The sequence below is a fragment of the Balaenoptera ricei genome, chromosome 3 (genome assembly GCF_028023285.1).
Source record: "Balaenoptera ricei isolate mBalRic1 chromosome 3, mBalRic1.hap2, whole genome shotgun sequence".
In the NCBI taxonomy this organism is placed as follows: Eukaryota; Metazoa; Chordata; class Mammalia; order Artiodactyla; family Balaenopteridae; genus Balaenoptera; species Balaenoptera ricei.
In genome coordinates this window covers 31,396,448-31,421,744 of record NC_082641.1, presented here as the reverse complement: position 1 = coordinate 31,421,744, position 25,297 = coordinate 31,396,448, and the positions used below count along the sequence as shown (strand labels likewise).

The 25,297-nt window shown below is 36.6% G+C and overlaps 1 protein-coding gene across 1 annotated transcript in view; it reads left to right on the top strand.

Annotated features, from left to right (window-relative positions):
- Positions 1 to 25,297, top strand: part of NUP155 (nucleoporin 155) — a 74,311-nt gene that overhangs the window by 8,454 nt on the left and 40,560 nt on the right. The window contains exons 5-9 of the mRNA XM_059916259.1: positions 6,122 to 6,214; positions 7,198 to 7,364; positions 22,685 to 22,790; positions 23,631 to 23,704; positions 24,019 to 24,110. Coding sequence (XP_059772242.1) covers positions 6,122 to 6,214; positions 7,198 to 7,364; positions 22,685 to 22,790; positions 23,631 to 23,704; positions 24,019 to 24,110 — 532 coding nt within the window. The remainder of the gene's footprint in view (positions 1 to 6,121; positions 6,215 to 7,197; positions 7,365 to 22,684; positions 22,791 to 23,630; positions 23,705 to 24,018; positions 24,111 to 25,297) is intronic.

The following is a 25,297-nucleotide window of genomic DNA, read 5'->3' as shown; positions in this document are numbered from 1 at the left end:
TCAGTACACTAGATCTTTTATCATAGCCACTGACAAGCAGAATTGATTGATTTAAATTTAATATACATCCCTTGAATGCAACTTCCTGCAAGAGGACATAATAGATGAAATTTACTTGTTTACAAGGCCTAAATAGGAATTTTGAAGGTCACAGCCATTTTGAAATTATGCTAATTCACATAAATATAAACATGCAGTTTTAAACACTGTTTTTATGTGATTGCATTGGAAATGTATTTCCTTTACATAGAATTTTAAAGCAGTCTTTACCCAGCTGTATGTTTCTCTATCTTGTTTCTTAATTTAAAAGTTTATTCATATACAAGTCAACACCTGTTCATGCTCTCTATCATAATAAATATTAATTGTCTGTCTGAAACAAATAGTAAAATTTTGTTATATTCAAATGTAAATTTCAGTACAGAATTGAAATGGCATAGTCTTTGATTTAGCAGCAAAGGTGTTATCTTTGATAAGTTTTCATAAAGCTCAAGTTTTTTAAAATCAAATCCTGAAATATCAGGTATATTTTGAGGTCATTAAGCAGAAGGTCTGTGCCTTCAGCTTTATTGACTTGAACCTTGAAACAAAAAATTGTGGCCTTTGTGCCCCTTGGTATTCATCAGTGAAAGTAAAACCAAGTGATAATAGAAGCTTTGTTGAATTTTCTGACATTTAACACCCAAACGTATACATATAAAGAGATGTTCATTATCATAAGATAAGATATATTTCCTTTTATTCTTATCAGTGACACACTATTTTTGGATGTTATAAAATGAAGAGAGTCATAATTACACATAAAACCTCATACCACTCCATACTTTTTAAAGTTAAATGATACCTTAGAGTGAATTAACATTTAAAAATTTTGTGCTTGGTTTAATTCCCTTTTCGAAACTGTAAATTATCCAGCTTTGGTACATAAACTCATTTGATCTATAAACTCATTTCTGGGTCTATGAATTTGACTATTCCAGGAACTTCATATAAGTGGAATTATATAGTACTATCTTTTTGTGACTGGCTTGTTTCACCTAGTATGATGTCCTCAAGGTTCATCGCTATTGTAGGATATGTCAGAATTTCCTTTTTATTTTAAAGGTCTAGTAATATTCCATGTATATACATACCACATTTTGTTTATCCATTTATCTATTGATGGTCGCTTGAGTTGTTTCCACCATTTGGGTATTGTGAATAATGCTATGAACATGAGTATACAAATAGCAATTTTTATATTGTAATAAACCTAAACTGTTTTGTAATGTAATACTGATTTTATTTTTGTTTATTTTTTTTAACATCTTTATTGGAGTATAATTGCTTTACAATGGTGTGTTAGTTTCTGCTTTATAACAAAGTGAATCAGCTATACATATACGTATATCCCCGCATCTCCAACCTCTTGCGTCTCCCTCCCACCCTCCCTATCCCACCCCTCTAGGTGATCACAGAGCACCGAGCTGATCTCCCTGTGCTATGCGGCTGCTTCCCACTAGCTATCTATTTTACATTTGGTAGTGTATATAAGTCCATGCCACTCTCTCACTTTGTCCCAGCTTACCCTTCCCCCTCCCCGTGTCCTCAAGTCCATTCTCTACGTCTGCATCTTTATTCTTGTCCTGCCCCTAGGTTCCTCAGAACCATTTTTTTTTTTTTTTTTAGATTCCATATATATGTGTTAGCATACGGTATTTATGTTTTTCTTTCTGACTTACTTCACTCTGTATGACAGTCTCTAAGTCCATCCACCTCACTACAAATAACTCAGTTACGTTTCTTTTTATGGCGGAGTAATATAACATTATATATATGTGCCATATCTTCTTTTTTTTTTTCTTTAATTTCTTTACTGGAGTATAATTGCTTTACAGTGTTGTGTTAGTTTCTGCAGTATAACAAAGTGAATCAGCTATATGTATACATATATCCCCGTATCCCCTCCCTCTTTTGTCTCCCTCCCACCCTCCCTATCCCTCCCCTCTAGGTGGTCACAAAGCACCGAGCTGATCTCCCTGTGCGATGCAGCTGCTTCCCACTAGCTATCTACTTTACATTTGCCTACCCATTTTTTTTTTTAACATCTTTATTAGAGTATAATTGCTTTACAATGATGTGTTAGTTTCTGCTTTATAACAAAGTGAATCAGCTATACATACACATATATCCCCATATCTCTTCCCTCTTGTGTCTCCCTCCCTCCCACCCTCCCTATTCCACCCTCTAGGTGGTCACAAAGCGCCTAGTTGATCTCCCTGTGCTATGCGGCTGCTTCTCACTAGCTATCGGTTTTACATTTGGTAGTGTATATATCTCCACGCCACTCTCTCACTCTGTCCCAGCTTACCCTTCCCCCTCCCCGTGTCTTCAAGTCCATTCTCTAGTAGGTCTGCGTCTTTATTCCCATCCTGCCCCTAGGTTCTTCATGACCTTTTTTTTTTTTTTAAGCTTCCATATATATGTGTTAGCATATGGTATTTGTTTTTCTCTTTCTGACTTACTTCACTCTGTATGACAGACTCTAGGTCCATCCAACTCACTACAATTTCGTTTCTTTTTATGGCTGAGTAATATTGCATTGTATATATGTGCCACATCTTCTTTATCCATTCATCTGTTGATGGACACCTAGGTTGCTTCCATGTCCTGGCTATTGTAAATAGAGATGCAATGAACATTGTGGTCCATGATTCTTTTTGAGTTATGGTTTTCTCTTTTTGAATTATGGTCCAGTAGTGGGATTGCTGGGTTGTATGGTAGTTCTATTTTTAGTTTTTAAAGGAACCTCCATACTGTTCTCCATAGTGGCTGTATCAATTTACATTCCCACCAACAGTGCAAGAGGGTTCCCTTTTCTCCACACCCTCTCCAGCATTTATTGTTTGTAGGTTTTTTAATGATGGCCATTCTGACCAGTGTGAGGTGATACCTCATTGTAGTTTTGATTTGCATTTCTCTAATGATTAGTGATGTTGAGCATCCTTTCATGTGTTTGTTGGCCATCTGTATATCTTCTTTGGAGAAATGTCTATTTAGGTCTTCTGCCCATCTTTGGATTCGGTTGTTTGTTTTTTTGATATTGAGCTGCATGAGCTACCTGTAAATTTTGGAGATTAATCCTTTGTCAGTTGCTTCATTTGCAAATATTTTCTCCCATTCTGAGGGTTGTCTTTTGGTCTTGTTTATGGTTCCCTTTGCTGTGCAAAAGCTTGTAAGTTTCATTAGGTCCCATTTGGGTTTTTTTGTTTTTATTTCCATTTCTCTAGGAGGTGGGTCAAAAAGGATCTTGCTGTGATGTATGTCATAGAGTGTTCTGCCTACGTTTTCCTCTAACAGTTTTATAGTGTCTGCCCTTACACTAAGGTCTTTAATCCATTTTGAGTTTATTTTTGTGTATGGTGTCAGAGAGTGTTCTAATTTCATACTTTTACATGTACCTGTCCAATTTTCCCAGCACCACTTATTGAAGAGGCTGTCTTTTCTCCACTGTATATGCTTGCCTCCTTTATCAAAGATAAGGTGACCATATGTGTGTGGGTTTACCTCTGGGCTTTCTATCCTGTTCCATTGATCCATATTTCTGTTTTTGTGCCATTACCATACTGTCCTGATTACTGTAGCTTTGTTGTATAGTCTGAAGTCTGGGAGCCTGATTCCTTCAGCTCCGTTTTTCTTTCTCAAGATTCCTTTGGCTATTCGGGGTCTTTTGTGTTTCCATACAAATTGTGAAATTTTTCGTTTTAGTTCTGTGAAAAATGCCATTGGTAGTTTGATAGGGATTGCATTGAATCTGTAGATTGCTTTGGGTAGTATAGTCATTTTCACAATGTTGATTCTTCCAATCCAAGAACATGGTATATTTCTCCATCTTTTGTATCATCTTTAATTTCTTTCATCAGTGTCTTATAGTTTTTTGCATACAAGTCTTTTGTCTTCTTAGGTAGGTTTATTCCTAGGTATTTTATTATTTTTGTTGCATTGGTAAATGGGAGTGTTTCCTTAATTTCTCTTTCAGATTTTTCATCATTAGTGTATAGGAATGCAAGAGATTTCTGTGCATTACTTTTGTATCCTGCTACTTTACCAAATTCATTGATTAGCTCTAGTAGTTTTCTGGTATCATCTTTTGGATTCTCTATGTATAGTATCATGTCACCTGCAAACAGTGACAGCTTTACTTTTTCTTTTCCGACTTAGATTCCTTTTATTTCTTTTTCTTCTCTGATTGCTGTGGCTAAAACTTCCAAAACTATATTGAATAATAGTGGTGAGATTTGACAGCCTTGTCTTGTTCCTGGTCTTAGAGGAAATGATTTCAGTTTTTTACCATTGAGAATGATGTTGGCTGTGGGTTTGTCATATATGGCCTTTATTATGTTGAGGTAAGTTCCCTCTGTGCCTACTCTCTGGAGAGTTTTTATCATAAATGGGTGTTGAATTTTGTCGAAAGCTTTTTCTGCATCTATTGAGATGATCATATGGTTTTTCTCATTCAATTTGTTAATATGGTTTATCACATTGATTGATTTGCATATATTGAAGAATCCTTGCATTCCTGGGATAAACCCCATTTGATTATGGTGTATGATCCTTTTAATGTGCTGTTGGATTCTGTTTGCTCGTATTTTGTTGAGGATTTTTGCATCTGTGTTCATCAGTGATATTGGCCTGTAATTTTCTTTTTTTGTGACATCTTTGTCTGGTTTTCGTATCAGGGTGACGATAGCCTTGTAGAATGAGTTTGGGAGTGTTCCTTCCTTTGCTACATTTTGGAAGAATTTGAGAAGGATAGGTGTTAGCTCTTCTCTAAATGTTTCACAGAATTCGCCTGTGAAGCCATCTGGTCCTGGGCTTTTGTTTGCTGGAAGATTTTTAGTCACAGTCTCAATTTCAGTGCTTGTGATTGGTCTGTTTATATATTCTGTTTCTTCCTGATTCAATCTTGGAAGGTTGTGCTTTTCTAAGAATTTGTCCATTTCTTCCAGGTTGTCCATTTTATTGGCATATAGTTGCTTGTAGTAATCTTTCATGATCCTGTGTATTTCTGCAGTGTCAGTTGTTACTTCTACCTTTTCATTTCTAATTCTATTGACTTGATTCTTCTCCCTTTTTTTCTTGATGAGTCTGGCTAATGGTTTATCAATTTTATTTATCTTCTCAAAGAACCAGCATTTAGTGTTATTGATCTTCGCTATTGTTTCCTTCATTTCTTTTTCATTTATTTCTGATCTGATCTTTATGATTTCTTTCCTTCTGCTAACTTTGGGGTTTTTTTGTTCTTCTTTCTCTAATTGTTTTCGGTGTAAGGTTAGGTTGTTTATTTAAGATGTTTCTTGTTTCTTGGGGTAGGATTGTATTGCTATAAACTTCCCTCTTAGAACTGCTTTTGCTGCATCCCATATGTTTTGGGTCGTTGTGTTTTCATTGTCATTTGTTTCTAGGTATTTTTTGATTTCCTCTTTGATTTCTTCAGTGATCTCTTGGTTATTAAGTAGTGTATTGTTTAGCCTCCATGTGTTTGTATTTTTTACAGATTTTTTTTCCTGTAATTGATATTTAGTCTCATAGCATTGTGGTCGGAAAAAATACTTGATATGATTTCGATTTTCTTAAATTTACCAAGGCTTGATTTGTGACCCAAGATATGATCTATCCTGGAGAATGTTCCATGAGCACTTGAGAAGAAAGTGTATTCTGTTGTTTTTGGATGGAATATCCTATAAATATCAATTAAGTCCATCTTGTTTAATGTATCATTTAAAGCTTGTGTTTCCTTATTTATTTTCTTTTTTGGATGATCTGTCCATTGGTGAAAGTGGGGTGTTAAAGTCCCCTACTATGATTGTTGTAACACTGATTTTAAATGTCATTAAATACTGAAGTGTTTGTGTCTAAGATTTGGGTTTTTTGTTTGTTTGGTTGGTTTTTTACTAATATCTACCTATTTAAATGATCATAAGTGGTAATGTTTTAGCATCAACATTAACTAAATTAGCTTCACACTTTTCATATGCTGGTTAACCCATAGCTCATATTAAAGGTAACCATGTTCTGTTAATACTTAAATGATGGGTGTTTTCCAGAAAATAGTGCCTAACTCATATTTACTTTATCTTAGGCATCTTTCAACCTCACGTACGACATCTCCTGGTTTTGGCAACCCCTGTGGATGTAGTGATTCTTGGACTCAGTTATACTAATTTGCAAACAGGTATAGCAACCCGCATGTTGTGGGGGGTTTTAGGGTTTGTTTTTTTTGGCCACACCCTGCATGGCATGTGGAACTTCCCCGACCAGGGATGGAACCTGCACCCCCTGCAGTGGAAGCCGGAGTCTTAAGCACTGGACCACAGGGAAGTCCCCACATATTGTGTTTTTTAAAATAAAAATATGTTGCCCAATTTAATATTATAATTGAAAACTAATCTTTTTCATTAAGTTAACTTTCTGGGCTATTTGCTCATAGGAAAATATTTCCCTGTAGGTATGGTATCTTTCAGGTTAATAACTCCACCAGAAATTATTTTGGATTTATTTACCATATCAGTGTACATTTCTTAAATGTCCAATATAAAGGAAGGGTAGTAGAAGAGAAATAGTTGCCCCAGTAATTTTTAAATAATGCCTTCAATTTCTTTATTTTTAATTTTTTGAATGGCCATTTTAACATATGGAACATTGAAATATATATTATTCTTTCCCTTGAAGTAAGAAGCCATCAATTAATTTATTACATGCACATTCAGTGGTTTCTTTTGCATTCTACCAGTGTTTTAGGTAAAATAATGTTGAATTTCAGAGCCTCAAATGGATGATTATTGGGGTGGGCTGGGGGGAAAAAAGAAAAAATTAATGATTATTACTACCATATCCCTAGGCTTTTTTCCAAAATTTAATACTTCGGGTTAGTTTTTTTTGTTTGATGTTTTACTATATTATATATATATGTGCTGTATATTTTACATATTTTATATATACATACTGTAGGTTCTATTTAACATGAATTATAAAACTGTTCATATCAGACTTTTTATAGTAATTTTGAAATGTATGTTTTACGTAATTTTTTTGAAATTTTTGAGCATATCATGAATTCAGTAAGAATATCAGTTCTGAAGATAATACAGTGATTGTTTTAAAACTTTTAAAAAGCTCTTAAAGTGATTCCTATATTCTTTCTTTTAAAAAAAATAGGTTCTGGAGTTCTCAATGACAGTATGTGTGGTGGAATGCAGTTACTTCCAGATCCTTTATATTCTCTTCCTACTGATAATACTTACCTTTTAGCAATAACTTCCACTGATAATGGCAGAATTTTCTTGGCTGGAAAGGATGGCTGTTTATATGAAGTAGCATACCAAGTAAGTCTGGCATTTGTAAACATTTTCGTTTTCCTCCCTCTTTTTTTTTTTTTTAAGGGTCGAGAAACCAAAAGAGGTTTGTTTTTATAAGTCATTGGGTAAAAATAAATTATAACAATAATGAGATGCTACTTCATATCCATAACATAGTAAATTTTTTATAAGTCTGATAATAACAAGCCTTGGTGAAGAGGTAGGAGAGAGGAACTCATTCATATTCATGGAGCTTAGATAAAATTTTACCCATTTCTAGAAAACTTGAAGATGTGCATATCCCAAGAATGAGAAATTCCATAACTAGGAGTTTAACTCCAAAAACTGTAACACATATACATGATGAGACATTTACAAAGACATATTAGAAAACTAGTAGAAAAAAATGTTTTCTGTAGCTAAAGAATAAATAAATGTGGAATATATGTACAATGGCATTCTAAAACAACATGAAATCATATTATGTATATATAATTAAGTAAATTTGCATTACAAAAATTACATTACAAAATAACAAGTAGATCATCATACTATTTATCATTTTAAAACAGAAAATTTAGTCAATATGGCGATCAAATAAATGCCTGATTAATAAAAATATAAAAGTAATTAGGTATGGCATGCAGAAATTTTAACATAAAATTTACCTCTAAGGATCAAGCAATGGAAGAAGGATGAGGGTGTTGAGGGGAGTATGTTTTATTTCTTTCAATAAAGGAATGATGGAAAGTAAATAAAGCATAATGTTAACATCTGTTTAATCTTAGTTATGGGCACATATGTGTCAGTGATGTTATCTTTGTAAAATTTTAGATGCCTCATAATTAGAAATTTTTAAAGTGTATGTTAAAGAAAGCATCTGAGTGCATAAACACCGGAAGTCTATCTCATAAGAGTTATATCCAAAGTACTTTTATACTGCTCTTCATCTAACTAATCATTGTGATCACCTCTCTGTAGGGAATACTTCTTTTTTTTTTTTATTTACATCTTTATTGGAGTATAATTGCTTTACAATGGTGTGTTAGTTTCTGCTTTATAACAAAGTGAATCAGTTATACATATACATATATCCCCATATCTCTTCCCTCTTGCGTCTCCCTCCCTCCCACCCTCCCTATCCCACCCCTCTAGGTGGTCACAAAGCACCGAGCTGATCTCCCTGTGCTATTCGGATGCTTCCCACTAGCTATCTATTTTACGTTTGGTAGTGTATATATGTCCTTGCCACTCTCTCACTTTGTCACAGCTTACCCTTTCCCCTCCCCATATCCTCAAGTCCATTCTCTAGTAGGTCTGTGTCTTTATTCCCGTCTTACCACTAGGTTCTTCATGACCTTTTTTTTTTTTTCCTTAGATTCCATATATATGTGTTAGCATACTGTATTTGTTTTTCTCTTTCTGACTTACTTCACTCTGTATGACAGACTCTAACTTCATCCACCTCACTACAAATAACTCAATTTCGTTTCTTTTTATGGCTGAGTAATATTCCATTGTATATATGTGCCACATCTTCTTTATCCATTCATCCGATGATGGACACGTAGGTTGCTTCCATGTCCTGGCTATTGTAAATAGAGCTGCAATGAACATTTTGGTACATGACTCTTTTTGTTTTTTGTTTCTTGTTTTTGTTTTTGTTTTCTTTTTATTTTTTTTTAAACATCTTTATTGAAGTATAATTGCTTCACAATGGTGTGTTAGTTTCTGCTTTATAACAAAGTGAATCAGCTACACATATACACACGTTCCCATATCTCCTCCCTCCTGCATCTCGCTCCCTCCCACCCTCCCCATCCCACCCCCCCAGGCGGTCACAAAGCACTGAGCTGATCTCCCTGTGCTATGCGGCTGCTTCCCACTAGCTATCTATTTTACATTTGGTAGTGTATATATGTCCATGACACTCTCTCACCCTGTCACATCTCACCCCTCTCCCTCCCCATATCCTCAAGTCCATTCTTTAGTAGGTCTGTGTCTTTATTCCCATCTTGCCACTAGGTTCTTCATGACCTTTTTTTTTTTTTTTTTCCTTAGATTCCGTATATATGTGTTAGCATACTGTATTTGTTTTTCTCTTTCTGACTTACTTTACTCTGTATGACAGACTCTAACTCCATCCACCTCATTACAAATACCTCCATTTCATTTCTTTTTATGGCTGAGTAATATTTCATTGTATATATGTGCCACATCTTCTTTATCCATTCATCCGATGATGGACACTTAGGTTGCTTCCATGTCCTGGCTATTGTAAATAGAGCTGCAATGAACATTTTGGTACATGACTCTTTTTGAATTATGGTTTTCTCAGGGTATATGCCCAGTAGTGGGATTGCTGGGTCATACGGTAGTTCTATTTTTAGTTTTTTAAGGAACCTCCATACTGTTCTCCATAGTGGCTGTATCAATTTACATTCCCACCAACAGTGCAAGAGTGTTCCCTTTTCTCCACACCCCCTCCAGCATTTATTGTTTGTAGATTTTTTGATGATGGCCATTCTGACCGGTGTGAGATGATACCTCATTGTAGTTTTGATTTGCATTTCTCTAATGATTAATGATGTTGAGCATTCTTTCATGTGTCTGTTGGCCATCTGTATATCTTCTTTGGAGAAATGTCTGTTTAGGTCTTCTGCCCATTTTTGGATTGGTTTTTTTGTTTTTTTGTTATTGAGCTGCATGAGCTGCTTGTAAATCTTAGAGATTAATCCTTTGTCAGTTGCTTCATTTGCAAATATTTTCTCCCATTCTGAGGGTTGTCTTTTCATCTTGTTTATGGTTTCCTTTGCTGTGCAAAAGCTTTTCAGTTTCATTAGGTCCCATTTGTTTATTTGTGTTTTTATTTCCATTTCTCTAGGAGCTGGGTCAAAAAGGATCTTGCTGTGATTTATGTCATAGAGTGTTCTGCCTATGTTTTCCTCTAAGAGTTTGATAGTGTCTGGCTTTACACTTAGGTCTTTAATCCATTTTGAGTTTATTTTTGTGTATGGTGTCAGGGAGTGTTCTAATTTCATACTTTTACATGTACCTGTCCAATTTTCCCAGCACCACTTATTGAAGAGGCTGTCTTTTCTCCACTGTATATGCTTGCCTCCTTTATCAAAGATAAGGTGACCATATGTGCGTGGGTTTATCTCTGGGCTTTCTATCCTGTTCCATTGATCTATATTTCTGTTTTTGTGCCAGTACCAAACTGTCTTGATTACTGTAGCTTTGTAATATAGTCTGAAGTCAGGGAGCCTGATTCCTCCAGCTCCATTTTTCGTTCTCAAGATTGCTTTGGCTATTCGGGGTCTTTTGTGTCTCCATACAAATTGCGAAATTTTTTGTTCTAGTTCTGTGAAAAATGCCATTGGTAGTTTGATAGGGATTACATTGAATCTGTAGATTGCTTTGGGTAGTAGAGTCATTTTCACAATGTTGATTCTTCCAATCCAAGAACATGGTATATCTCTCCATCTATTTGTATCATCTTTAATTTCTTTCATCAGTGTCCTATAATTTTCTGCATACAGGTCTTTTGTCTCCTTAGGTAGGTTTATTCCTAGATATTTTATTCTTTTTGTTGCAGTGGTAAATGGGAGTGTTTTCTTAATTTCACTTTCAGATTTTTCATCATTAGTGTATAGGAATGCAAGAGATTTCTGTGCATTAATTTTGTATCCTGCTACTTTACCAAATTCATTGATTAGCTCTAGTAGTTTTCTGGTATCATCTTTAGGATTCTCTATGTATAGTATCATGTCATCTGCAAACAGTGACAGCTTTACTTCTTCTTTTCTGATTTGGATTCCTTTTATTTCTTTTTCTTCTCTGATTGCTGTGGGCTAAAACTTCCGAAACTATATTGAATAATAGTGGTGAGAGTGGGCAACCTTGTCTTGCTCCTGATCTTAGTGGAAATGGTTTCAGTTTTTCACCAATGAGGACGATGTTGGCTGTGGGTTTGTCATATATGGCCTTTATTATGTTGAGGAAAGTTCCCTCTATGACTACTTTCTGGAGGGTTTTTATCATTAATGGGTGTTGAATTTTGTTGAAAGCTTTTTCTGCATCTATTGAGATGATCATATGGTTTTTCTCCTTCAATTTGTTAACATGGTGTATCATGTTGATTGTTTTGCGTATATTGAAGAATCCTTGGATTCCTGGAATAAACCCCTCTTGATCATGTTGTATGATCCTTTTAATGTGCTGTTGGATTCTGTTTGCTCGTATTTTGTTGAGGATTTTTGCATCTATGTTCATCAGTGATATTGGCCTGTAGTTTTCTTTCTTTGTGACATCTTTGTCTGGTTTTGATATCAGGGTGATGGTGGCCTCGTAGAATGAGTTTGGGAGTGTTCCTCCCTTTGCTATGTTTTGGAAGAGTTTGAGAAGGATAGGTGTTAGCTCTTCTCTAAATGTTTGATAGAATTCGCCTGTGAAGCCATCTGCTCCTGGGCTTTTGTTTCTTGGAAGATTTTTAATCACAGTTTCAATTTCAGTGCTTGTGATTGGACTGTTCATATTTTCTGTTTCCTCCTGGTTCAGTCTCAGCAGGTTGTGCTTTTCTAAGAATTTGTCCATTTCTTCCAGGTTGTCCATTTTATTGGCATATAGTTGCTTGTAGTAATCTCTCATAATCGTTTGTATTTCTGCAGTGTCAGTTGTTACTTCTCCTTTTTCATTTCTAATTCTATTGATTTGAGTCTTCTCCCTTTTTTTTTTCTTGATGAGTCTGGCTAATGGTTTATCAGTTTTGTTTATCTTCTCAAAGAACCAGCTTTTAGTTTCATTGACCTTTGCTATCATTTCCTTCATTTCTTTTTCATTTATTTCTGATCTGATCTTTATGATTTCTTTCCTTCTGCTAACTTTGGGGTTTTTTTGTTCTTCTTTCTCTAATTGCTTTAGGTGCAAGATTAGGTTGTTTATTTGAGATGTTTCCTGTCTCTTAAGGTAGGATTGTATTGCTATAAACTTCCCTCTTAGAACTGCTTTTGCTGCATCCCATAGGTTTTGGGTTGTCGTGTCTCCATTGTCATTTGTTTCTAGGTATTTTTTGATTTCCCCTTTGATTTCTTCAGTGATCACTTGGTTATTAAGTAGTGTATTGTTTAGCCTCCATGTGTTTGTATTTTTTTTTTCACACACACACACTGTATTTTATTTTTACAAGAGATAAATAGACTGACACCAAACATTGTACATGGATGACCACAACAAAAGCAACAATGATTGCAATTGCCAAACATGAAACACACTCATACTATGTCATAATATTGACATTCAGTCCAGTAATCCTCCACTGTAACAGCTCCTTTACTTTGCAGTGAAAATTGATGAACTCATAAAACTGATGAACTCATAAAAGTGCTAACAAAAGATCAAGCTGTTTGTATTTTTTACAGATCTTTTCCTGTAATTGATATCTAGTCTCATAGCATTGTGGTCGGAAAAGATACTTGATATGATTTCGATTTTCTTAAATTTACCAAGGCTTGATTTGTGACCCAAGATATGATCTATCCTGGAGAATGTTCCATGAGCACTTGAGAAGAAAGTGTATTCTGTTGTTTTTGGATGGAATATCCTATAAATATCAGTTAAGTCCATCTTGTTTAATGTATCACTTAAAGCTTGTGTTTCCTTATTTATTTTCATTTTGGGTGATTTGTCCATTGGTGAAAGTGGGGTGTTAAAGTCCCCTACTATGATTGTGTTTCTGTCGATTTCCCCTTTTATGGCTGTTAGTATTTGCCTTATGTATTGAGGTGCTCCTGTGTTGGGTGCATAAATATTTACAATTGTTATATCTTCTTCTTGGATTGACCCCTTGATCATTATGGCGTGTCCTTCTTTGTCTCTTGTAATAGTCTTTATTTTAAAGCCTGTTTTGTCTGATATGAGGATTGCTGCTCCAGCTCTCTTTTGATTTCCATTTGCTTGGAATATCTTTTTCCATCCCCTCACTTTCAGTCTGTATGTGTCCCATGGTCTGAAGTGGGTCTCTTGTAGACAGCATATATACGGGTCTTGTTTTTGTATCCATTCAGCCAGTCTGTGTCTTTTGGTTGGAGCATTTAATCCATTTACATTTAAGGTAATTATTGATATGTATGTTCTTCCCATTTTCTTAAATGTTTTGTGTTTGTTATTGTCGGTGTTTTCCTTCTCTTGTGTTTCTTGCCTAGAGAAGTTCCTTTAGCATTTGTTGTAAAGCTGGTTTGGTGGTGCTGAACTCTCAGCTTTTGCTTGTCTGTATAGGTTTTAATTTCTCCATCAAATCTGAATGAGATCCTTGCTGGGTAGAGTAATCTTGGTTATAGGTTTTTCTCCTTCATCACTTTAAATATGTCCTGCCACTCCCTTCTGGCTTGCAGAGTTTCTGCTGAAAGATCATCTGTTAACCTTATGGGGATTCCCTTTTATGTTATTTGTTGCTTTTCCCTTTTTGCTTTTAATATTTTTTCTCTGTATTTAATTTTTGATAATTTGATTAATATGTGTCTTGGCATGTGTCTTCTTGGATTTATCCTGTATGGGACTCTCTGTGCTTCCAGGACTTGATCAACTATTTCCTTTCCCATATTAGGGAAGTTTTCAACTATAATCTCTTCAAATATTTTCTCAGTCCCTTTCTTTTTCTCTTCTTCTTCTGGGGCCCCTATAATTCGAATGTTGGTGCGTTTAGTATTGTCCCAGAGGTCTCTGAGACTGTCCTCAGTTCTTTTCATTGTTTTTTCTTTATTCTGCTCTGCAGTAGTTATTTCCACTATTTTATCTTCCAGGTCACTTCTCCGTTCTTCTGCCTCAGTTATTCTGCTATTGATCCCTTCTAGAGTATTTTTAATTTCATTTATTGTGTTGTTCATCATTGCTTGTTTCCTCTTTAGTTCTTCTAGATCCTTGTTAAATGTTTCTTGCATTTTGTCTATTCTATTTCCAAGATTTTGGATCATCTTTACTATCATTATTCTGAATTCTTTTTCAGGTAGACTGCCTGTTTCCTCTTCATTTGTTAGGTCTGGTGTGTTTTTACCTTGCTCCTTCATCTGCTGTGTGTTTTTCTGTCTTCTCATTTTGCTTATCTCACTGTGTTTGGGGTCTCCTTTTTGCAGGCTGCAGGTTCGTAGTTCCCGTTGTTTTTGGTGTCTGTCCCCAGTGGCTAAGTTTGGTTCAGTGGGTTGTGTAGGCTTCCTGGTGGAGGGAACTAGTGCCTGTGTTCTGCCGGATGAGGCTGGATATTGTCTTTCTGGTGGGCAGGTCCACGTCTGGTGGTGTGTTTTGGGGTGTCTGTGGCCTTATTATGATTTTAGGCAGCCTCTCTGCTAATGGATGGGGCTGTGTTCCTGTCTTGCTACTTGTTTGGCATAGGGTGTCCAGCACTGTAGCTTGCTGCTCGTTGAGTGAAGCTGGGTCTTGGTGTTGAGATGGAGATCTCTGGGAGATTTTCGCCGTTTGGTATTATGTGGAGCTGGGAGGTCTCTTGTGGACCAGTGTCCTGAAGTTGGCTCTCCCACCTCAGAGGCACAGCCCTGATGCCTGGCTGGAGCACCAAGAGCCTTTCATCCACACGGCTCAGAATAAAAGGAGAAAAAGTAGAAAGAAAGAAAGAGGAAAAAATAAATTAAAATAAGATAAAATAAAATAAAGTTATTAAAATAAAAAATAATTATTAAGAAAAAAAAATTTTTAAGTATAAAAAAAAAAAAGGGCAGGCAGAACCCTAGGACAAATGGTGAAAGCAAAACTATACAGACAAAATCTCACACAGAAGCATACACATACACACTCACAAAAAGAGGAAAAGGGGAAAAAATGATAATATCTTGCTCCCAAAGTCCACCTCCTCAATTTGGGATGATTCGTTGTCTATTCAGGTATTCCACAGATGCAGGGTACATCAAGTTGATTGTGGAGCTTTAATCCACTGCTTCTGAGGCTGCTGGGAGAAATTTCCCTTTCTCTTCTTTGTTCACACAGCTCCTGGGGTTCAGCTTTGGATTTGGACCCGCCTCTGCATGTAGGTCGCCTGAGGGCGTCTCTTCTTCGCTCAGACAGGACAGGGTTAAAGGAGCAGCTGATTTGGGGGCTCTGGCTCCCTCAGGCCGGGAGGAGGGAGGGGTATGGATGCGCGTCGAGCTGGCGCGGCAGAGGCCAGCGTGAAGTTGCACCAGCCTGATGCGCGCCGTGCATTCTCCTGGGGAAGTTGTCCCCGGATCACGGGACCCTGGCAGTGGCGGGCTGCACAGGCTCCCGGGTGGGGCGGTGTGGATAGTGACCTGTGCTTGCACACAGGCTTCTTGGTGGCGGCAGCAGCAGCCTTAGCGTCTCATGCCCGTCTCTGGGGTCCATGCTGATTGCCACGGCTTGCGCCCGTCTCTGGAGCTCCTTTAAGCAGAGCTCTTAATCCCCTCTCCTCGAGCACCAGGAAACAAAGAGGCAAGAAAAAGTCTCTTGCCTATTCCGCAGGTCCAGACTTTTCCCGGACTCCCTTCTGACTAGCCGTGGTGCACTAGCCCCTTCAGGCTGTGTTCACGCCACCAACCCCAGTCCTCTCCCTGGGATCCGACCGAAGCCCGAGTCTCGGCTCCCAGCCCCCACCCACCCTGGTGGGTGAGCAGACAAACCTCTCGGGCTGGTGAGTGCTGGTCGGCACCGCTCCTCTGTGCGGGAATCTCTCCGCTTTGCCCTCTGCACCCCTGTGGCTGCGCTCTCCTCCGCGGCTCCGAAGCTTCCCCCCTCCGCCACCCGCAGTCTCCGCCCGCGAAGGGGCTTCCTAGTGTGTGGAAACCTTTCCTCCTTCACAGCTCCCTCCCACTGGTGCAGGTCCCGTCCCTATTCTTTTGTCTCTGTTTTTTCTTTTGCCCTACCCAGGTACGTGGGGAGTTTCTTGCCTTTTGGGAGGTCTGAGGTCTTCTGCCAGCGTTCAGTGGGTGTTCTATAGGAGCAGTTCCACGTGTAGATGTATTTCTGATGTATCTGTGGGGAGGAAGGTGATATCCACGTCTTACTCTTCCGTCATCTTCTCCTCTCTCCCTCTCCCTCTTAATGTAGTAAGAATAGATAAGCTTTTGTCTTTTTTTTTAATTAATTTTTGTATTAGAGTATAGTTGATTTACAGTGTTGTGTTAGTCTCTGATAAGCTTTAGTCTTTATCTTCTAATTATATAGCACGTTAATATATTCTTATGGAAAGTAGTCAAACATACAGTTAAAGTTGTAGTCCTTCCTGACTACACCATACATGTAAAACCCAGTCCTTCCCCCAAAGGTAACAGCCATTGTCATTTCTGTGTATGTCCTTGTAGAACATGATGCATACATTTCTAAATACCTATAAATGTCTTTAAATATCTATAGATAATACATATGTATTTATTTGTGTGTATACATGTATACAAATACATAGTATACTTACGTGTATGTATTTTTTTACTTGTATTATTACTTAAGTTTTGTTTCATATTGGCTTTTTTTTCCTTTGTCTGCCTTTTTGTTTTTTTCCCCCACGCCGTGTGGCTTTCGGGATCTTAGTTCCCTGACCAGGGATTGAAACTGGGCCAAGGCAGTGAAAGTGGTGAGCCCTAACCAATGGACCACCAGGGAATTCCCATAATTGGCTTTTTTTCATTTAGCCGTGCCTTGAAAGTCTTTCCTTGTCAGTATCTGATAGATAGACTATGTGTTATGTTTTGTGATTGCTGCATAATTGTCCATAAAATGGATGTATTGATACATGATTGAACAATTCCTTTCTTGATAGACTTCTAGGTTTTTATTATACCTTTCAGAAATGATGGTTTGATAAGTGTTCTTTTGCAAGCCTCCTTGTGCACACTTGTAGAGGTTTTCTAGTGTGGAGACTTAGAATTCTAATAGTTGTATTATAGTACATGTGTATTTAAAACTGAATTTTCTATTTTCATTTTGCCCTCTTAAGAGTTTTGGACTCTTAGCAGGCATCTGTGATTGTATCCCTTTCCTCTCCCTCCTCACTCTCACTAACCCTGGTATTTTATAACTTATTAATTTTTACCAGTCAGACAGAAGACAATTGTTTTTTATTACTAGTTGGGTTGCGCATCTTTTCATGTATTTATTGGTCATTTGTGTTTACTCTGAAATGTCTTTGCATCCTTTGCTCCATTATTTTTCCCCTTTACTGTATTGTTGCCTTTATCATAAGGTAAACAGTAGGAAACTGATAAGACAAGTATTCTCATAGGCACACAGCTAATTAGTGGCAGAGATAGGATTAGAACTGAGGTTAGCTTTTTTATGATATTGTATCTCTTACTTACCCAATTTCTCTTGGTTTTGTTAACTACAAAAAAAAAGATTTTGTTGTAGATTTAAGTATGGCAAAACTCGATCATTGAGGGGCAGACTGTAGATTATGATGGTGGTGGCTACTATTTTTTAAATTGCCTTTTAGCAGTAGTGGGAAGAGATAAAAATACCTCTATCCTATGTACTTTTGACACTTATAAACTACGCTTATCACTTCCCTTACTGCTTTCAAATAGGAGTTTTTAAGATAATTAAAATGAGTTCACTAACATAGCATTACTGAGGTTGCTGCACTAGACATAGCCGATTTCATTGAGAGCAGTGATTTGATTTTCATTAAATACATTTTCTATTTTTTTTTTTTTTTATTTTTTTTTTATTTTTTTTTTTTTTCTTTTTTTTGATGCCCATTCTAACAGGAGTGAGGTGATACCTCATTGTAGTTTTGATTTGCATTTCTCTAATAATTAGTGATGTTGAGCATCTTTTCATGTGCTTCGTGGCCATCTGTATGTCTTCTTTGGAGAAATGTCTATTTAGGTCTTCTGCCCATTTTTGGATTGGGGTGCTTGTTTCTTTGATATTGAGCTGAATGAGGTGTTTATATATCTTGGAGATTAATCCTTTGTCCGTTGATTCATTTGCAAATATTTTCTCCCATTCTGAGGGTTGTCTTTTCGTCTTGTTTATGGTTTCCTTTGCTGTGCAAAAGCTTTGAAGTTTCATTAGGTCCCACTTGTTTATTTTTGTTTTTATTTCCATTACTCTAGGAGGTGGATCAAAAAAGATCTTGCTGTGATTTATGTCAAAGAGTGTTCTTCCTATGTTTTCCTCTAAGAGTTTTACAGTGTCCAGTCTTATATTTAGGTCTCTAATCCATTTTGAGTTTATTTTTGTGTATGGTGTTAGGGAGTATTCTAATTTCATTCTTTTACATGTAGCTGTCCAGTTTTCCCAGCACCACTTATTGAAGAGACTGTCTTTTCTCCATTGTATATCTTTGCCTCCTTTGTCATAGATTAGTTGACCATAGGTGCGTGGGTTAATGTCTGGGCTTTCTATCTTGTTCCATTGATCTATGTTTCTGTTTTTGTGCCAGTACCATATTGTCTTGATTACTGTAGCTTTGTAGTATAGTCTGAAGTCAGGGAGTCTGATTCCTCCAGCTCCATTTTTTTGCCTCAAGACTGCTTTGCCTATTCGGGGTCTTTTGTGTCTCCATACAAATTTTAAGATGATTTGTTCTAGCTCAGTAAAAAATGCCATTGGTAATTTGATAGGGATTGCATTGAATCTGTAGATTGCTTTGGGTAGTATACTCATTTTCACAATGTTGATTCTTCCAATCCAAGAACATGGTATATCTCTCCATCTGTTGGTATCATCTTTAATTTCTTTCATCAGTGTCTTATAGTTTTCTGCATACAGGTCTTTTGTCTCCCTAGGTAGGTTTATTCCTAGGTATTTTATTCTTTTTGTTGCAATGGTAAATGGGAGTGTTTCCATAATTTCTCTTTCAGATTTTTCATCATTAGTGTATAGGAATGCAAGAGATTTCTGTGCATTAATTTTGTATCCTGCAACTTTACCATATTCATTAATTAGCTCTAGCAGTTTTCTGGTGGCAGTTTTAGGATTCTCTATGTATAGTATCATGTCATCCGCAAACAGTGACAGTTTTACTTCTTCTTTTCCAATTTGTATTCCTTTTATTTCTTTTTCTTCTCTGATTGCCGTGGCTAGGACTTCCAAAACTATGTTGAATAATAGTGGTGAGAGTGGACACCCCTGTCTCGTTCCTGATCCTAGAGGAAATGCTTTCAGTTTTTCACCATTGAGAATGATGTTCGCTGTGGGTCTGTCATACATGGCCTCCATTATGTTGAGGTAGGTTCCCTCTATGCCCACTCTCCGGAGAGTTTCCACCAGAAATGGGTGTTGAATTTTGTCAAAAGCTCTTTCTGCATCTATTGAGATGATCATATGGTTTTTATTCTTCAATTTGTTAATATGGTGTATCACATTGATTGATTTGCGTATATTGAAGAATCCTTGCATCCCTGGGATAAATCCCACTTGATCGTGGTGCATGATCCCTTCAATGTGTTGCTGGATTCTGTTTGCCAGTATTTTGTTGAGGATTTTTGCATCTATACTCATCAGTGACATCGGTCTGTAATTTTCTTTTTTTGTAGTGTCTTTGTCTGGTTTTCGTATCAGGGTGATGGTGGCCTCACAGAATGAGCTTGGGAGCGTTCCTTCCTCTGCAATTTTTTGGAAGAGTTTGAGAAGGATGGGTGTTAGCTCCTCTCCAAATGTTTGACAGAATTCACCTGTGAAGCCATCTGGTCCTGGACTTCCGTTTGTTGGAAGATCTTTAATCACAGTTTCAATTTCACTACTTGTGATTGGTCTGTTCACACTTTCCATTTCTTCCTGGTTCAGTCTTGGAAGGTTATACCTTTCTAAGAATTTGTCCATTTCCTCCAGGTTGTCCATTTTATTGGCATAAAGTTGCTTGTAGTAGTCTCTTAGGATGCTCTGTATTTCTGCAGTGTCTGTTGTAACTTCTCCTTTTTCATTTCTGATTTTATTGATTTGAGTCCTCTCCCTCCCTTTCTTGATGAGTCTGGCCAATGGCCTATCAATTCTGTTTATCTTCTCAAAGAACCAACTTTTAGTTCTATTGATCTTTGCCATTGTTTTCTTTGTTTCTATTTCATTTATTTCTGCTCTGATCTTTATGATTTCTTTCCCTCTGCCAACCTTGGGTTTTGTTTGTTCTTCTTTCTCTAGTCTCTTTAAGTGCAAGGTTAGATTGTTTACTTGAGCTTTTTCTTGTTTCTTTAGGTAGGCTTGTATAGCTATAAACCTCCCTCTTAGAACTGCTTTTGCTGCATCCCATAGGCCCTGGGTCATCGTGTTTTCATTGTCATTTGTCTCTAGGCATTTTTTGATTTCCTCTTTGATTTCTTCAGTGATCTCCTGGCTATTTAGTAACGTATTGTCTAGCCTCCATGTGTTTGTCCTTTTTACGTTTTTTTCCCTGTAATTCATTTCTAATCTCATAGCGTTGTGGTCAGAAAAGATGCTTGATATGATTTCAATTTTCTTAAACTTACTGAGGCTTGATTTGTGACCCAAGATGTGATCTATCCTGGAGAATGTTCCGTGCGCACTTGAGAAGAACGTGTAATCTGCTGTTTTTGGATGGAATGTCCGATATATATCAATTAAATCTATCTGGTCTATTGTGTCATTTAAAGCTTCTGTTTCCTCATTTATTTTCATCTTGGATGATCTGTCCATTGGTGTAAGTGAGGTGTTAAAGTCCCCCACTATTATTGTGTTACTGTCGATTTCCTCCTTTATAGCTGTTAGCAGTTGCCTTATGCATTGAGGTGCTCCTATGTTGGGTGCATATATATTTATAATTGTTATATCTTCTTCTTGGATTGATCCCTGGATCATTATGTAGTGTCCTTCCTTGTCTCTTGTAACATTCTTTATTTTAAAGTCTATTTTATCTGATATGAGTATAGCTACTCCAGCTTTCTTTTGATTTCCATTTGCATGGAATATCTTTTTCCATCCCCTCACTTTCAGTCTGTATGTGTCCCTAGGTCTAAAGTGGGTCTCTTGTAGACAGCATATATATGGGTCTTGTTTTTGTATCCATTCAGCCAGTCTATGTCTTTTGGTTGGGGCATTTAATCCATTCACGTTTAAGGTAATAATCGATATGTATGTTCCTATGACCATTTTCTTAATTGTTTTGGGTTTGTTTTTGTAGGTCCTTTTCTTCTCTTGTGTTTCCCACTTAGAGAAGTTCCTTTAGCATTTGTTGTAGAGCTGGTTTGGTGGTGCTGAATTCTCTTAGCTTTTGCTTGTCTGTAAAGCTTTTGATTTCTCCATCAAATCTAAATGAGATCCTTGCCGGGTAGAGTAATCTTGGTTGTAGGTTCTTCCCTTTCATCACTTTAAGTATATCCTGCCACTCCCTTCTGGCTTGCAGAGTTTCTGCTGAGAAATCAGCTGTTAACCTTATGGGAGTTCCCTTGTATGTTATTTGTCGTTTTTCCCTTGCTGCTTTCAATAATTTTTCTTTGTCTTTAATTTTTGCCACTTTGATTACTATGTGTCTCGGCGTGTTTCTCCTTGGGTTTATCCTGTATGGGACTCTCTGCGCTTCCTGGACTTGGGTGGCTATTTCCTTTCCCATGTTAGGGAAGTTTTCGACTATAATCTCTTCAAATATTTTCTCTGGTCCTTTCTCTCTCTCTTCTCCTTCTGGGACCCCTATAATGCGAATGTTGTTGCGTTTAATGTTGTCCCAGAGGTCTCTTAGGCTGTCTTCATTTCTTTTCATTCTTTTTTCTTTAGTCTGTTCTGCAGCAGTGAATTCCATCATTCTGTCTTCCAGGTCACTTATCCGTTCTTCTGCCTCAGTTATTCTGCTATTGATTCCTTCTAGTGTAGTTTTCATTTCAGTTATTGTATTGGTCATCTCTGTTTGTTTGTTCTTTAATTCTTCTAGGTCTTTGTTAATCATTTCTTGCATCTTCTCAATCTTTGCCTCCATTCTTATTCCGAGGTCCTGGATCATCTTCACTATCATTATTCTGAATTCTTTTTCTGGAAGGTTGCCTATCTCCACTTCATTTAGTTGTTTTTCTGGGGTTTTATCTTGTTCCTTCATCTGGGACATAGCCCTCTGCCTTTTCATCTTCTCTATCTTTCTGTAACTGTGGTTTTTGGTCCACAGGCTGCAGGATTATAGTTTTTCTTGCTTCTGTTGTCTGCCCTCTGGTGGTTGAGGCTATCTAAGAGGCTTGATGGGAGGCTCTTCACATTTTCTATTTTTAATTACAGGACTAAACTTAGTACTTCTCAGTACTTATTTTTGAGTAGTATGTCTTAGTTTACAATTATTGGTATTTTACTAAGATTTGAGAATCTTTATAAACATAAGTATATAATAGTTGCTATGATGGAGGTACCTACATTTACAAGTCTTATGTCTTTCAATTTTTTCTTTTAAGGCAGAAGCAGGCTGGTTTAGCCAAAGGTGTAGGAAAATAAACCACTCAAAGAGTGCACTTTCTTTCCTTGTTCCTTCGTTACTACAGTTCACATTCTCAGAAGATGGTGAGTAGAAAACAAATTTGGCAAACAAAAAATTTTAACAAATCACTGACCTAACATCTTCTTCAGAAATTCTCATTCTTAATTGAAACAGTTTCTTACTAAACAGTATTTGTTATATATTCATATCGTCTTTTAAAGGGAGAAGAGATGATAAAACAGCATGAGTTTTATTCCCAAGTTCCTATAAATGTAGCACCATAGAACATGTGTCTACAACAGCTATATATACTTAAACCACCCGTGTCTTTGTGAGAGAGTTAGACATTCAGACATTAATACATGTTTTGCCTGGTCTGAAAGAAATTCCCAGCATAAAATGAATATATCTGAGTTTTTAATTGAGAGATTTAGGCAGGTGAAGTAATTTTAAAATGCTTCAGTAAAGTAAGATAAATATATCTAAAAATGTTAATATGACTGAATTTTTAAATTATTTTCTTTTACACAATGAATTATTAAACTAAGGTGTAAGTTTCTTGAAGAAATGGACCAGGTATAATTATTTTATGTGTTTCTAGCATATAGTAAACATTCATTAAATGTTGAATGAAGGAATAATTTGGAACTTGTTTTTGGTTTGGCTTAAAATTAATTTAAAGGACAGAATAACTTATTCGTGATGCTCTTAACCCAGTTACAGTATATGATGTTTGCTTTTTTTCGCATGTTGTCTGACCTGAATGCTTCTTGGCTTTGTCCTTGTGCAACTACCCTAAGACTTACCTACAAAACAAAAGAAAAGCCCTGAATGTAAATCAGCAATTTTAATGTGTTGTAAGTGGCTACTGTGTTTGATTTGTTAACCTCTGTTTTTTTTTTCTTCTTCTCTCTTATTCTTAGATCCTATTGTTCAAATTGCAATTGATAATTCAAGAAATATTTTATATACACGATCGGAGAAAGGAGTAATACAAGTAAGTATTAATATTATACCACCATATAAGAGGGGAAGAACATCCCTGTTTTTAAGGAACAAGATTTAGTCACTCTTGGGCTTTTCCTATGAACTGTGTGCTTTAAAAACAAAAAAAACCCAAACCGCTTCTTAAGGCCCCCTTTTTATGAAATTGTTAATCTCTGAATGTTTTCATACCTATATGAAGTACCAAAATTAAAGGATCCCTAAAAAGGAAAAGTTTATTTAATAAAAGTTTATTTAAAAGGTTATTTTGTAAAGTATATACAGTTTATAATCATGTTTAAGTGGGTATGATTTTTTTATTCACAGGTGTATGATTTGGGCCATGATGGACAAGGAATGAACAGAGTTGCCTCAGTGTCACAGAATTCTATTGTATCGGCTGCTGGAAACATTGCTAGGTAATATGTAATTTATTCTCAGGCATTTCATTTGCAGGCATAATTATATTATTTATATGCAGTATACTAAAATTATTCCCTCCTCGAAATATCTCCAGAAAATAAGAAACGTTGAAGGAGGTGACATCGTAGGTTATGTTTGAAACAGTTGCTAGCAATGCTTCCTTTTATTCTCATGTTGGATGGTTTGAAACATAAGGCAGACTGGTTTTACAGTGTAAAGGACAGCTTGACCTGTGATTTTCCTTGGAGTTTGAAATTATTCTTTAAGTGGTCTATGCGGGCATTATAGGTATTATGACTAGGAAACTGCAAGTCTCAAAGTTTCCCCTTTTGTACCTACTCCACCCTTTTAACAGGTCTACATGGTAGTTTCATTGGTCTGATAACGGACACAAGTACGTTTCGGGAAATACAGAATTTCACAGTTGTATTAGCCTCACTGTATTCTTGAGGAAACTAAAACTAAGGGATGTTATGATTTGCCTGAGGTCTAACTCCTAAGTAAGTGCTGAGATCCAACCTAAAAGCCAAGTTTTCAGACACTATACACTGCTATTTGCATGTGTCACAAGTGACTTAGCTGCAGAAATTCTCTTCACCTAACAAAGACCTCAGATTTTCAGTTTCTCTTTTCTGTGTGCCTGGGTCACTGCTACAATCAGCTATCCTAGTGATAGCATGTTTTCCTTGGTCTTCAATGACCAAAAAATTCTCAAGGCAGGCAATTTGAAACAAAGTTTCCTTTTTCTTCTCCTAATTTTTTTGGGAAAGATTTTTTCAAATCCGCAGAAAAATGAAAAGAATAGCATGATAAAATCTGATATACCCTTTATCTAAATTCACCAGTTGTTAACATTTTGCCTTCTTTGCTCACTCTTAAGACCTATTTGAAAGTAAGTTGCAGACATGACTTTCACCCTTAAATCCTTCAGCTTCCATCTCCTAAGCTCTCATATACTACATTATCATTACCACACCTAAAAAATTAATAATTTTATAATGTTATCCTAATTATATAGTCCATATTAAAATTACTCAGTAGTCCCCCAAATCTTTCATAGCTGTTTTTCTTTACATTTTTCTCCACATTCAGCCAGAGCACATGAGCTGCGTTGGTCATTAGTCTCTTTAATATAAAATGGACCTCTTACTGCCTTTTTCAAATGTTGACATTTAGTGGGGAG